Source organism: Mytilus edulis, chromosome 13, assembly GCF_963676685.1.
Source record: "Mytilus edulis chromosome 13, xbMytEdul2.2, whole genome shotgun sequence".
Classification (NCBI taxonomy): Eukaryota; Metazoa; Mollusca; class Bivalvia; order Mytilida; family Mytilidae; genus Mytilus; species Mytilus edulis.
Genome location: NC_092356.1, coordinates 74,143,492 through 74,159,603, shown reverse-complemented (window position 1 = coordinate 74,159,603; position 16,112 = coordinate 74,143,492). Strand labels below are relative to the sequence as shown.

At 33.3% G+C, this 16,112-nt stretch overlaps 2 protein-coding genes across 2 annotated transcripts; both read left to right on the top strand.

The window, feature by feature from the left end:
- Nucleotides 1-1,419, top strand: LOC139500558 (putative leucine-rich repeat-containing protein DDB_G0290503). The gene has a single exon (XM_071289306.1). The coding sequence runs from the start codon at nt 1-3 to the stop codon at nt 1,417-1,419; it is 1,419 nt and encodes a 472-aa protein (XP_071145407.1).
- Nucleotides 1,420-10,085: 8,666 nt separating this feature from the next.
- LOC139500556 (uncharacterized) lies at nt 10,086-12,297 on the top strand. The gene is made up of 2 exons (XM_071289305.1): nt 10,086-10,158; nt 11,168-12,297. The coding sequence occupies exons 1-2, from the start codon at nt 10,086-10,088 to the stop codon at nt 12,295-12,297; spliced, it is 1,203 nt and encodes a 400-aa protein (XP_071145406.1).
- The last annotated feature ends 3,815 nt before the right edge of the window (nt 12,298-16,112 follow it).

Genomic DNA, 16,112 nt, shown 5'->3' with positions numbered 1-16,112 from the left:
ATGAGTGACATAGGTGAAAATGATTCGTTTATAACGGAACAAAATGAAATCGATTTGTCTAATGATATGATTGACAATACACAAAATGGTATTACCGATAGCCAATTTAATGACCAAGACATGTTTAATTTAATAAAATCCAGCTTTGGACAACTTGATAGAAAAACATTTAAACACGACCTCCTGAAACATACAGACACAGATGATCTCCGTCCTATAAGAAATTCTTTATTTGATTTAATTCGGAATCGGGAGCAAACATACAGTGATACAAAACTAGTAGAAAGAACACAGCGTGACAATGGTCAGCCACTAGGTGAAAAATTAGCGGATGACATATATGTCATTTATCAATATCTTGAAGGAGCAAATAATGCTTCTGAACTGAGACAATGTGTGTCAAAGAGCAAAAGAACGACTACAGTATCCGATGAAACGGATTCGAAAATGTCCGATATTCTTACCAAATTATCAAACAAAACAACCAGTACAAACAATGAAAATACTATTGTGCTTTCAATGTTAATGGAAATTAAACAGATGATTAATGATAATATGAAACCTATGAATGACAAAATTGACAAACTCAACAAAAACTTTGAAAATGAAGCAAAAATGCTGAAAAACAAATTATACGAAAAAGATATATTAATAATAAACTTACAAAGCCAAATCCACGAGAGTCGGGACAGAATTGGTAAACTTCAAGCTGAAGTAAAGTTACAAGCACAACAGATAAAAGACAAAGATGACAACATTAATGAAAACGAAAAACAAAGGCAGCTTAACGACAAAATAATAAGCCGACTGGACGTTATAGACAATAAATTAAAGAAACAAAATGCAACAGAAAAAAAATCAACGAAAAATGACACATCGACAGACATTGTGTATATCAGCAAGCAAGCGATAACAAGCGAAAATAACATTGTACTTCATGAAAGTAATTCAAATGATTGTGATAATTACACAGAAGACAACAAAATTTACACTGAGTCTAAAAATTACGTTGATTACTCTACACTAACAAATGACCTCCAATATGATGAAATGGTGCGACCAATAGAGACAAAAGTAACTGACAATGATACAGCTATATTCCGAGGTGTTGTTAGAAAACGAACAAAACGAATTGTTTTATACAATGTTATTGCCGACAAGCCATACGAACTAGTAAGTAGTGCTGTGAAAACGTATGCGGAACAGAAAGATGTACATATTACGTTTACGAAACTGCTTAAAAAGCGAGAAAGTAGGGGTAAATCTACTTATATAATGCGTGTGAATATAAATGAAGAAGACTATTTCAATAAAATTGAAACGGACAATGATTTCTGGCCAAAAGGAATATACTGGAGGGATTACGTCCCCTACAACTCAAATACAAACAACAACAAACCAGACTCACAATGGGACTAATTAAACTATTATTTATACTTTTTGTAATACTTTTTGTAATTACTCATATGTTGCGGGTTTCGACATGGAATATGAGAGGTGCAATGTATGGTACCTCATACTTTCAGTCTGTTTTAAATGAATCAGATGTTTGTTTATTAACAGAACATTGGTTAAACGAAAACAATATTTCATTTTTGAGCACTTTTGCAGATAATTTTCATTTGATATACAGTATTGGTATTAATTGTAATAAAACAGTTAAAGGTTCTGGTGGAACGGCTATTTTTGTACGAAAATCATTAAATTTTAAAATACAAAATCTTAATATTATTAATGATAGAATGTGCGGAGTAAAACTTTGTTCAGATAAATATTATGACATTTGCCTAATATGTGTACTTTTACCCTCCACAAATTTTTCTTCGGAGGTTTATATGAATTATATTGATGAGTTATGTACATGCTATGACATGTATTCTGAAGATTGTACTACTATTGTAGGAGGTGACTGTAATGTTGACTTAACTAGTATTTCTACAAGTGGTAAATTAACATGCTTTTCAAATTTTTTGAATGATAGAAATTTATGTCCTGCACCATTACTACAGGGCAGAGTCGGTCCTAAATATACTTTTAGAAGTAAAGATTTAACCAAAAGATCATTATTAGATTATATTTGTGTTCCTGAATATTTGTCAAATGATATTTGTACTTTAGAGGTTAAATCAAATTGTCCGTATGAAGTTTCTGATCATTATCCAGTCTTTGTACAGATGAATATTGATCTGCTGAGTAGGACGTCAAACGCATACAACATAAATAAAAAGACATTGAAATGGTCAAATGCAGATGATTTTGAACTCAAGATGTATAAAACTGAAATCGATAAACTTTTAAACTTTGAGACAAACTCTGATAATTTATCAAAAGGTGACGTTGATAGATTCTCCTCGCTTCTAATAAACGCTCTTCATATGGCGGCAAATTCTTGTATTCCAGTTGGAACATTCCGACCGTACTTAAAACCTTATTGGAAAAATCAAAATCTTAATAACTGTCATTTCGAGCAAAGAAATGCAAGACGTAAATGGATAAACAACAATAAAACAAGGGAAACAACTGATCTCAGCTATATCGAATATAAAAATAAAAAACGAGAATTTCGTAAGCGAAAACGAATCGCTGAAAAACTTTGGCAAGAGGAAAAATTCGAGGATATAAAACTTGCTGCTGAAATGGATATTGGCGAATTTTATCAACGAGTACGCCGTATGCGAAAAAGCGGTCCATCAACTACAAAGTTGTCATACAATGGTACTGAAGCTACAAACGATAGTAGTATATGTGAATTATGGGGTGAATATTTTCGCGATCTATACTCTGAGCAACCAACTGAATGTTTCAATGAAACTTTTTTCCATGAAATTACGTCAAAAGTGCAAACATACTTTGAAAATAGGGATAAAGCATCTATTCCAGAACTTGAAAAAGAAATTACCTTAGAAGAAATTCGGGAACAAATAAATACTTTAAAGTGTGGGAAAGCACCGGGCCCGGATCGTATTACTAACGAACATATACTATATGGCGGTGATCAAGTGATTAAATGTTTGTGTAAACTTTTCAATATGATCTTGAAAACTGAATATCTACCTGTTTGTTTTAGACATGGCATTATTATTCCGCTGTATAAAGGGAGTAATAAAGTTAAAACTAATCCCAACAGTTACAGAGCTGTGACATTAACATCAGTTTTAGGAAAACTTTTAGAAAAAATATTTTTGTGTCGTATTCAAAATGTGTTGGAAAATATAAACAATGTCGTACCTCATGGCTTACAATTTGGTTTCGTAAAGGAACATGGATCAATTCCTGCTATTTATACATTAAAAGAATCAATAAGGTACTATATCGAACGTTGCTCTTATGTGTTTTCAATATTCTTAGATAACGAAAAGGCCTTTGATCGTATTTGGCAAGACGGACTTTTGTTTAAATTATGGAATGCTGGAATTACCGGCAAAGTGTGGAAAATAATACATATGTCATTTAAGACAGCAACTGCACATGTACAATATAACCGTTTAAATAGTCAGGTGTTTCCTATAAAACAAGGTGTAGGACAAGGTCGAGTTATGTCAGCGTGGCTATTTGCTTTATTCATCAACGATTTAATCACTCAACTATTGGAAACAAACTGTGGGTTGATGATTGGACATATACATATACCTACAATTTTACTAGCGGACGACACCACTTTACTAAGTGGCACGAAATCTGGTTTACAACAAATGTTGAATGTTGTTAATAAATATGCATATACATGGCGGTTGAAATACAACGCAACTAAGAGCACTCACCTTCTATTCAAACCAGCAAAAACTACTATAAAACATAATGAGTCCAAGTATGAGTTTTGTCTGGGTGAAACAAAGGTCCCTATGAAGCAAAGTATTATTTATGCTGGAACTTTGATTGATAGTAATATGAAATCATACGATCGTACTGATAAGGCGTGTAAAAAGATGAAAATGAATCTTCATTCTCTATACAGTATTGGACTTAATCGGAGTGGCATGAACTCAATTACAAATACCACTATTTGGAAACGTATTGTGTTACCAACTGCACTTTACTCGTGTGAGCTTTGGGGAACGTTAACATTTGCTGAAACCAAAATGTTAGAGCAAACACAACGATACTTCGTACGATTTGTATTGGGTCTAGATAAACGATCGCCTACTGATTCTTGTACAAGTACTGTAGGACTATGGTCTATACAAGGACTCATCGATAAATTCAAACTATTGTTCCTCGGACGGTTGCTCAGAGCTAAATCCAATACAACTCATAAACAATTATTTATTCTACGTCTTAGTCAACTTTTGCTTGGTGAATCCGATAAACGTTCTATAACATACGACTTAATAAAAACTCTAACAAAATATGACATGCATTCCTTTCTTGAGAGTTACATGGATGACTTGTATATCCCGGATAAAAAACTATGGTCCAAAATTGTGAATCAATCAATTGAAATCCGTGAAGAAAATATTTGGAAAGCATCTATACAGTGTCGACCAGAACTTTGTCGTTACTACAAAATTCAAAACAAATTAACTATTCACAGACTTTTACGTCTTGCCGTTGTCTATCCGCATTTGAATTATAAACTATTAGTCATAGTAAAACTTGGCTCAATAGCAATAAAGGATGGCCAGTGCTCTTTGTGCGGTTGTTATTCTACAGATGTCGTTCAACACTTAATGTTATACTGTGAAAAACTTTTGGATGCAAGAAATAACATGTTTTACGGAATAGTTGATGTTTTACCAGTCAAGGAATCTGTACGCTTTTTTCAGCAAACTGATAGCGATATAATCGTAGCCTTACTTGGTGGTATTACAGATTTTATGCAATCTGTGAACTCTGACAACTGGGGAAACATGATGTGTTGCTTGGCAGATCATATATTTCATCTGTACGGTAAATTTAAAGTCGAATTATCTGAGCATAGGTTTAATTTTGGACACTGAAATATCTTAACTAAACAAATGTAGCATATAGATATACATATATATTAGTAACATTGTTTTTTTTTTGTGTGTTTGTTTGTGTGTGCTTTAATTGTAGTCTGTAATTATATGTTGTTTATTACTTGTAATTAGTTTATTTGTGTTATAAAATGTAAATCTTCAGTATAATGGAGGAAATAAAGAGAATCAATCAATCAATCAATCATGTCAGAAATGCGAAATGTGTGGACTCATCTTTAAATCCCTCAACAATAACCCTGATTGGTAAGGTTACCGTAGTATTTGATGATTATTTTACGAAAATTGTACCCTGAATTTTATTTCTAGATTTCAGCAACAGAATGAAGAATTCCAAGAGTCTAATACAGTTTATTTAACAGGATTTTATCATTGAATCAACATCCTACAAGACTATAACATACAAATAAATGAAAGAATCCATGGATACTTATAGTAATTATGTGCAGGGGAGAACATTTAAACAATACTGTAAGAGACATACAGTGGTGTATTTTTAAAGAGAACGAAGGAACCTGTAATAACTTGCAATGAGTGTATATTTTTCAAACTAGACGCTCGTTCATAATAATATACTATTTAAATTAAAATTAGTGTATGAACATTACAGATAAATTCTCAAAAGAGAAAATTTAGTTTTAAATGAAACATTAAAGTAAAAAACATTGAAATAGTCCTTTCCATGTTGTGGGAAATGTAGAAAGTTTATGCTAGCTCATTCATGTAGCTCCATATAGAGGAATGGGTCCCTGTCCCTCCTAAAAAAAACTGCATTCGAATCCGACAGCAATCAACCGATAAAAAACACCAAACAAAAATCAAAAGGGAAACATAGTTTACCATTCGTACACTTGATACATGTAGCATGCTCTGCATTGTGAATGAAAACTAAATCAACAGATTTGTTTTATGTTTTTTTTTTGACATGAGAGAAGCAATGAGAAGGTTCCTACCTTGGTACAGGCGTTTGAATAAATTATTTTTAGAATATTAAGTTGATAAATGGATAAGAAAAAAATCATAAAAGAATGAACATCTTTCGTTCTGTCTATTGCAAGTAAGTCCCTTTTCCATGAGTAATTTGTTCCAAAGTTGATCAACAAATACAACTAAAATCCAGGATGCGAGTCATCGATGTACATGACATTGCTTGTCTTTTTGCTTTCTTGTTGTGCCTGTGACATGCGAAAGATACAGATAACAATCCTACGGCGTTGGCTATTTGTATTGAGCTTGATATTTTATATGGTAATTGACTTGAACTATAGGCTTCATACCTTGTGGCTTATACATGTATAACGAAAGTCTGTATTATATCTGTTGGACTTGACCTCATTTTCAATGTCAAGCAACTGCTTGAAAACAAATTTCTATTTGTATTATGTTAATTTCTCACTTACCTATTAGTGAACTACCGAATTGGACTATTTACCAGGTTTGTAATAACATAAGCAACAGGATGGGTGCTACATTTATATGTGGAGCAGGATCAGCATATCCTTCAGGAGCATCGAAATCAAACCCATGGTGGGGTTCGTGTTGCTTTATAGTCATTAGTTTTCTATGCGTCTTGTGTACTATTATTTGTCTAATTTGCACAGGTCATTGGTCAATGTTAAATTTTGTTTTTGTCTTTTTCTTTTAGCAATACTAGTAGATAAAACTAGATCTAGTGAATGAAATGATTTTATGATTTAAATGTCTGTCTAGCAGGGTTCATCTGACGAGTCACCTTGACTTTTTTTTCAAAGTTCATTGGTCAATATGTAATTTTCATGGTTAGGGCTGTTTCTTTTATGAGATCAGCAAAAGCAAAACTATATTACGTGTGTATAATGATTGTCAGCTAAACATGTCTTTCTGACTTAAATTGGTTTATCTCACATTGACTTCATTTTCATGGATCTTTGACAATGTGTGATTTATGTGGCACCTGTACTAAAACTTTTTCCTTGGTCTATCTACGGGGAGCCGAATGGGACTCTTGTGGTTTTGTACTCAAAATTAAATTTTGTACAGACAAAAGTGACTTTTGTTCAACAAAAATGAAATCAGTTTAACAAAATTTGTAACATACTACAAAATTATCTTTCAGTGGACAAAAGTCACTTTCCCTCGGTTTTAGTTTGTTATCCCGATTTTGTTTTTTGTCCATGGATTTATGAGTTTTGAACAGCGGTATACTACTGTTGCCTTTATTCGTCATGACAAAATTCATTTTTGTTACACAGACTTAACTGACTTTTGTTACCTAATTTGAAAATTGGGCGACAAAAGTCAATTTTGCATGCAAATCAGTTTAGTTTGGATTCTGTGAACTAATTTGCATACAAAATTGACTTTTGTGAGACAAAATTGACAAAATTGACAAAATTCAATTTTGTCGCACAAAATTGAGACAAAATTCAATTTTGTCTCATAAAAGTAACAAAATTGAAACAAAATTCAATTTTGTCTCACAAAAGTCAATTTTGTGAGACAAAATTGAATTTTGTCGTGACAAAAATGAATTTTGTCGTGACAAAAATGAATTTTGTCGTGACAAAAATGAATTTTGTCGTGACAAAAATGAATTTTGTCGTGACAAAAATGAATTTTGTCGTGACAAAAATGAATTTTGTTATCACAAAATTAACTTTTGTGAGCATAAATTGACAAAATTGAATTTTGTTTCACAAAATTGACAAAATGGAGACAAAATTCAATTTTGTCAATTTTGTCTCACAAAATTGAATGAGACAAAATTGAATTTTGTTATCACAAAATTAACTTTTGTGAGCATAAATTGACAAAATTGAATTTTGTTTCACAAAATTGAATTTTGTTTCACAAAATTGACAAAATGGAGACAAAATTCAATTTTGTCAATTTTGTCTCACAAAATTGAATGAGACAAAATTGAATTTTGTTGTCACAAAAATGAATTTTGTCGCACAAAATTGAATTTTGTATTTACAAAATCGACTTTTGTGAGACAAAATTGACAAAATATTGAATTTTGTCTCACAAAAGTCAATTTTGTCTCACAAAAGTCAATTTTGTCTCACAAAAGTCAATTTTGTCTCACAAAAATCAATTTTGTCTCACACAATTGACTTTAGTGTTTTACTTTCCATATCAGGTAACAAAAGTCAATTTTGTATGCAAATAAGCTTATATTTGCATACCTTTTTGACAAAATTGACTTTTGTCATGACAAAAATGAATTTTGTCTACAAAATTGAATTTTGTCATGACAAAATCGAATTTTGTCTACAAAAATGAATTTTGTCATCACAAAATTGAAGTTCTCATAAAACAAGTCTGTATCACATAGTTTTGTAAGACAAAAATGATTTTTTCATGACTAAATTGAATTTTGTACAAAATCACAAGAGTACCATTCGGCGTCCCGTACTATCAGCATAAGATAATTCGTGAATAGAAAAGCAGGCGAGACGTTTCAGCTTGAGTATTCTTGTTGCATCTTATAAGTTGTATTTGAGACATTATTGGTTAGAGCTTACAGGACTGACTTTTACTGTTGAGAACCAAGAAATTTGAACAACAAGAAAGAAATAAAGAAAGATTGTATAAAACATGCTCACGACCAAAAAACAATTCATATTTACTTTCTATAATATTATCTAAAATATGTTCAGTTACTGTTAAATTCTTGTGAAGACTAGATTCGTGTTCATTTCCCATCATGTGATAGCTTGATTCACTTTTATTTCATAGGTAGAAAATTTGTCTGTAGTTTAGATAATTCTTTTAAACTAATCGATTTTGAATGTGCTTTAGGTGTCAAGGACAAAAAAAGGCATTTTTTTTTGCAAATGAACACTCTTTTACTTGTAACGTAAAAGATGAAGAAAACCGAATAAGACTCCAATTAGTAATTGACTGAAATATCTTTGGTGGAAGTGTTACTGTTTTGTGGAGATTTAACTAACATTTCTTTTCATATTTAGAATATGTATTTTAATTGGATTCTGCCTTACTACCCTAAAAATTAGTCCAGCTTTTCATTCAAAATCTACTGCTAACAAAGTTCTTATGCTACATTAAAACCACACAAAGAACAATAAGAAGCAAAGTTCTATTTTCTTGCCGTTGAATAGAAAATATTAATTTTGGTAAAAATAAGGAATGTGGTTATAATTTTCAATGATACAACTATAGTAATTCACCAAAGTATTAGGTAGATATACACAATTGTAGTCGACTGAACGGCCTTGATAGAGTGAGTAAAAGTCGCTATAAAAGGTTTAAACATGTGAAATATGAATATGAAACAATTCATATCAGAATATTAACTGCCTAATGGATAACAAAACAATTTACAAACAACAAATATGACCGAAATGAACCAACCACAACCACTAGACTACAGGTTCCTGACTTGATCCAAGGTTAATGTTATAAAAAATCTTGAAACGTGTGCTTATTCTTTTAAATAACTTTGAAATTATTATTGATAACAAACTGTCATGGTATCAGAAGAATCTTTTTTATCTATAGGAGAAACGTGAACTATATTAAAGACTTCTTTGCATTTCAAGTGCTACAAGAAAGTATGAAAGAGTAACAGTTTTAATATAGACGACTGCATATATAATCTACATATTTAGTTCTATTAATAAAACAAGGAGATGTGGTATGCCTCCCAACTAACAACAACAGAACAAGGATACTATATATATATAACCATAATGTTCAACGTCAGACGTCGACAAAATCGGTTCAAGTCGGACAAAGTCATGTTATAGATATGTCTTAGTTTGATGAACGATATTCTGACATTGTGCTTTACATCTAGATGATATCTAATTGTTTTTTGTCGGAGCTATTCAGAACTTCTTGTATGTTGTTGATTGCTTAATATTGAAAAACTGTATTGGTGACCTCTGTCTGGTGGTTTTGTATTTGTTGCTTATGTGATTGAATTTGACTGTCTTTATGACAGCTCCTTTTCCGTCTTTCACATGAATCAACAATAAAAACATCATTGCGCATGGAAAGCTGTAACAGTCTTCTCGATAACCAGCGAAACTAATCGTCAGGAAAAAAAACCAACCCCGCACTGGTCTACGCCAAAAACATTGAATAACACCAATTATAACATACAACAAATAACGACAATCAAAAATGAGAAGTTGTGGCTTGAAACAGGCACATGAAGAATGTGGTTATAAAGTTCATCAAAAGAATCCTCTTCAATGTATTAATGTGTTGAAATGAAAGAATACATAGTCATGGAGTTTAAAAATAAAATTCTTGTTTTTATCCCAAACCAACTTATGATATTTGTTGATGATTCATTTTTATTGATTGTTGATAGCTTTATGTCCAGTGGCAAATATTTCACGATGGTTCAGGACGAGAACAAGTAAACAATAAATACAACAGGTACTAGTAGGTCTTGTAATAATAGAGACCAATCGGGATGATGATCAGGGGGAATTTCGACTTCCACTGGAAAATAAAGGTGTATAAGTAAAGGACAGAAATTTTGCCGTGCAACATGAAGAGTTGTTGCAAGGGTTCTTAGAGATCTTGTCACTTTCTTTACATGAGGCATCGAATTTAACCTCGATATATGCATTCTGACAGGACGTAGCTGCAAACTTGATACATCTTTCACAGCCCGACGGACGCCCCACTTTGGCAAGCTTTTTACTGCCGGTCAGAACAGGACCAAGTGAGCATATTTCTATTCCCAACTCACCCTTGGGGCTTATGATATTTGTGATAGCAAAAAGTAGTTTTTTATTAGGTCTTGAATTTGACTACAACTTTCTGTACTTTAAAATGACTGAAATTTTCAGTACTGGAAAATGACTGAAATTTTCAGTACTGAAAAATGACTGAAATTTTCAGTACTGAAAAATGGCTGAAGTTTTCAGTACTGAAAAATGGCTGAAATTTTCAGTACTGAAAAATGGCTAAAATTTTCAGTACTGCAAAATGGCTGAAATTTTCAGTACTGAAAAAGACTGAAATTTTCAGTACTGAAAAAGACTGAAATTTTCAGTACTGTAAACAACTTTTTCTCAACATTACTTAAAATGATTTAAAATTTAATGTACTGAATAGTGTTGTTTCCTTAAAGTACTGTTTAGAAAGTGGCATTTTATGTACTGATTAGTAATGTTTCCTTAAAGTACTGTTTATATAGCGGCATTTAATGTACTGTTTAGTGATTTTTCCTAAAAGTACTGTTTAAATAGCGGCATTTAATGTACATGTAAACGCTAGTCAAATTGTTGGTAGTGTAGTAGATCTCGAAAATGACAAAAAAATACGTCCATCAGTTAGCTGTAAGAAAACAGATCTCAAAATCGAAGACAATAAAACGTTATTAGGGTGTAGTAGATTCGACAAGTTTTCTAAATGGACACGTCTTGTAAGAAGTATCGCCTTTATAAAATCAGCCATTCGTAGGAAACTGCACCAAGAAGGAGTTACCTCACCTGATCTGCTAAGAGACTCTGTAAATTTAATACTACGCTCAGTTCAACAGGATGTTTTCTCCGACGAGATTAAGTTGCTTCAAGAAGGAAAAAATGTAACTTCAAGAAGCCAGTTGGCTCAACTATCACCTATACTAGGCTCAGATGGACTTAGAGTAGGAGGAAGGCTCAAACTCGCTACTGTAAATGATTCATTAGACATGTCCCACCATCCTGTGATCCTTCCAAAGAACCACCATGTTTCGTTACTTGTTATTCATCATTTTCATGAAAGTATACACCATCAAGGTAGACATTTGACCGAAGGTGCAATCCGTGCCGGTGGCTATTGGATTATTAGTGCGAAACGTTCTATTTCAACTCTCATCAACAAGTGCATAATTTGTAAGAAGCTCAGAGGAAAACTTGAATGGCAGCAAATGTCCGATCTCCCAACAGATCGACTTAGCCCTTGTCCTCCGTTTTCTTATGTCGGCGTGGACACATTCGGTCCATGGTCCGTCGTATTTTGCAAAACTAGAGGAGGCTCAGCTAATCAGAAACGTTGGGCGTTACTGTTTACATGCATGACCACACGCGCTGTGCATATCGAAGTGATAGAAGACTTGTCAACCTCGTCTTTCATCAACGCTTTGAGACGCGTAATTGCAGTGAGAGATCCTATCATCCAATTTCGTTCTGATCGAGGAACTAACTTCATTGGAGCAACATCAGAGCTCAATATTGACCCTGAATTTGTCGAAAAAGGACCAATCAAGGAATTCTTACTGAAATCCGGAACTACCTGGATATTTAATCCACCTTACGCACATCATATGGGTGGCTCATGGGAGAGACTTATTGGTGTTTCTCGTCGGATACTGGACAGCTTGTTATTGGAAAACTAAAGTAAGACAATTACACACGAAGTGCTTGTTACACTAATGGCTGAAGTTATGGCCATCATAAACAATAGACCATTACTACCAGTTTCAACTGATCCAGAGTGTCCCAGTATTTTGAGTCCGTCGTCACTGCTTACGATGAAAACTTCACCAGACGTGAAACCGTTTCCTCTATTCGGTCCAAAGGATATGTTGAAATCAGAATGGAAATGTGCACAAGGATTAGCAGAAGAGTTTTGGCGTAGATGGAAATCCGAATATCTTCATGAACAGATTCGTACAAAGTGGCAAACTGGCCGTCGTAATCTACAAGTTGGTGACTTAATTCTCATGAAAGATCAGGATACGCCACGTAATTCATGGCCCGTAGGACTGGTGGACAGGATATTTCTAAGCTCGGACGGCAAAATTGGAAAAGTAGAAGTCGCCATCGTCAAAGACGGAAAGCGCACAACTTATACCAGACCAATAACCGAATTGGTAACTCTCCTTGAAGTGGACTAACTATAATACATGTAGTGACAATGTGTTTTATTCTGAAAATCAAATTTGATACATACACAATTATTATAACATTGTTAGGGACACAAATGTTAATTTTTCATATGACATTATCCTTTCATTTTTAAAATGTAGTGATTTCCTATGAAATCAGAGGAGGAGTGTACTGTTTTGGTAAAGTGCCGAATTGACCATGTCGTCCTTTTTGTATCATTTCACTCCCCAGTCTCTTTTATCCCTAGATATTTGTCAAAACTGAAGCACGTTGTTTTTTCTATTTGAAGTTTAATCCAACACTAGAGTAAGTTTACCTTTTATATTTGTGCTCATTTTTTATATCGTTGCGCATATTGTTGAACTATACATTTTATGCAAACTCATTTTTGATTATTGGTGCTCATTTACGCATGACATGAAAAAATATTGCCTCTGTGAATTTACAGTACTGTTTGTATTTTTTATGTATGCATTTGCCCCTTAAATTCCATTCATTGTTTGTCAATCCCACATTTTAGGGTTCATTTTTGTGTTTTATCTATGTAGACAAGGGTCACGCTCGAATTTTCTAGAACTACAGTACCGCACAGTTTTAACGTGTGTAAATTTTTCATCGTGCACGATATGAAAACTACAGTCAATGACATATGCCACCTGTCATTTTTATTGCATATATAGATACTTACGTGTAACCTTTTTCTGATATATTGATGTTGTTTTTCGAAGTGTAGTGTACAAGAGTTACTAGTATTGAACTATGTAACCATTTTCTTTGTGAATGTACTACTTTTTGACATTTATTGACTCAATAGTATGCTTATGTTTGTTATTTTGTATTTTCAGTTTTTTACCCTCTCCGGAGGTCTATACCAATAAACAGTTGAACTCCCAACGACTTATCAGTACACTAAGTCTTGGCCAATAGAAATGCTGCAAGATTTTTAGGCAAGTCTACCTTATACCTAAGTGTCCAGCCAAGGGGGTGTCATGGGCAGGACCAATAATTTCTTGTCTATAAACTTTACAAACCAACTCTTGGTATAGCACTCTCCATTCCCCCTCTGGGGTAGCATCAGGAGGCCTCCACTTCCTCATTAAAATACTGTCCTGATGGTAATAGCATTCGGCCACTTTGTCTGCTTCCTCCTGTGGTTGAGCCCTCTGGCTGAGCTGAAGAACCTCAGGGTCTTTATGTTGTTCTTCGAGTAAATTCTTTCGGTCTAATGAATGACTGTTTACATCTGGCCATGGCATAATAACATTCTTGTTAACACAAGGTGGTTTTATAATGGCCTTTTCTGAGCTACCAGGACCTTATATGTCAGCTAGGAAAGTGTCAGAAAGGTCCCTGTAATCAAACTTGTCTTCTTGAAATTCTCATCTTGTTGTTTTCTAGACATTGCCCTAGTAACAACACAAGCTGGATACAATCCAGTATCATCTTCAGATGATTTAACATCCACCACCGGTTCACTGGTAACAATTGATTCAGCAACCACTTTGTTCCTAGCTAGATCATTTCCTAGCAATAAGGTAACACCCTCAACAGGGAGATTAGGACGAACAACCACAACAACTGGTCCAGTTATCAAATCTGACCTCAGATAAATACGATTGAGAAGAACATCTATACAACCTAACTCTACACCTTGTAACAAAACGGAGGCACCAACTAAAGTCTTCTCGGATAAAGGCAACACACCTTCTAACAATAAAGACTGAGAAGCTCCAGTGTCTCGTAAAATCTTAATAGGCTGAGGAGTGGTATCATCAACAATAGAAACAAACCCATCAGACATAAAGGGTTTATATTCCTCCATATAATCACAAAAACTGGACTTAAAAGCCTGACTCGCAGGACATTCCAACGCACTGGTAATATAAGGTGTCGTACAAGCACTAGACTTTGGCTTATTATCTCGTTCATTCTTCTTCTGGAGTCTAAAACAATCAGCCATCAGATGACCATTTTTCTTACAATAAGCACAAATCAGTGACTTCTTCTCAAAAGTATCAAATTTTGGACTAGACATATTATAACTGGACTGACTCTTATTCTGTGCAACAGGCTTACTATCAGTACGCTCAGTGCTTTGATTTTTGTAATTTCCACTGGAAGTATTTACATTTTGACCCTTGAAACTTCTTTTATGTGAAAGAGTATAATTATCTGAAATAACAGCTGCATCATTTATTGTATCAACAGTTTTGTCGTCTAAATGTGTTTTTAAGTCTAAATGAACACATTGTTTGAACTCTTCTAATAACATCAATTGTCTAAGATTATCAAAATTATTATCTGTTTCCTTTACATGATTTTCTTTGTTGTAAGCCATTTATCAAATAGATCTTCTTTTTCCCGAGCAAATTCATTATAGGTTTGTGAATCAAACTTTTCATAAGATCTAAATTTCTGTCTATATGCTTCTGATACTAGCTCATAGGCTTTCAAAACATCCTGTTTCACCGTGTCATAATCAGAACTTTTTTCTGATGGAAGGACAGAGTATATTTCAGCGGCCTTACCCTCAAAAACACTTTGCAGCATCGTAGTCCAATACGGCTTTGGCCATTTCAAATTATTAGCAATTTTCTCAAACTGTGGAAAATATTTATCAACTGTTTTTTCACAAAATTTCGGAACCAAACGTATATTTTTAGCGGCATCAAAATAATCTGATTTCGACTGAACTTTAATGTTGCTTTCTTCTTTGACCATTTCAATTTTCAGTTTTTCCATCTCTAGCCTTTCTTTCATTTCAAGTTCTTTTAATTTAAATTCATCTTCTTTTTCTTTTTTCTCCATTTCTAACCTTTCCTTCATTTCCAATTCTGCTTGCATTTGTTTTAATTTAAATTCATGTTCTAATTCAAGCTGTTTTAATTTAAAGGCGTCAACATTTTTTACCTTAAGATCAAGAGCCTCTTCACCTAAAATTTCTGCGTCAACTAATTTGTCTATAACCAAATATATAACTTGTTTTCTCATAGATACTTTAAAAACTAATTTCAGTTGTTTAGCAAACAACACTAATTCCTCTTTTTTTAAATTATCAAAACTCTCCAGGTCTGGCGTTTTCAAACATTTACCAGCATCAAATGCCATTTTGTAGAATTTTGTTGGGTAGTTATAATAAAAATACTAAACAGATTTTGAATAATATATTTCAGTCTCCCGGACGAGCCCCCAATTTCTGTTACGGCCAGAGATCGCCTATGAATTGAAGCCAACAAAAAACACAAATCAATAGTATAATTTAACAATATTTAATATACAAAAGTTTACAAAAGGTATTACACAAATATTATTGTCAACTTAA

Bases quoted from the DNA above. Each gene is read 5' to 3' on its own strand.
- LOC139500558 (XM_071289306.1), top strand. From the start codon at position 1: ATGAGTGACATAGGTGAAAATGATTCGTTTATAACGGAACAAAATGAA.
- LOC139500556 (XM_071289305.1), top strand. From the start codon at position 10,086: ATGAGAAGTTGTGGCTTGAAACAGGCACATGAAGAATGTGGTTATAAA. The intron at 10,159-11,167 runs GTATTAATGTGT...CTGTTTAAATAG, and splicing joins TCAAAAGAATCCTCTTCAAT to CGGCATTTAATGTACATGTA.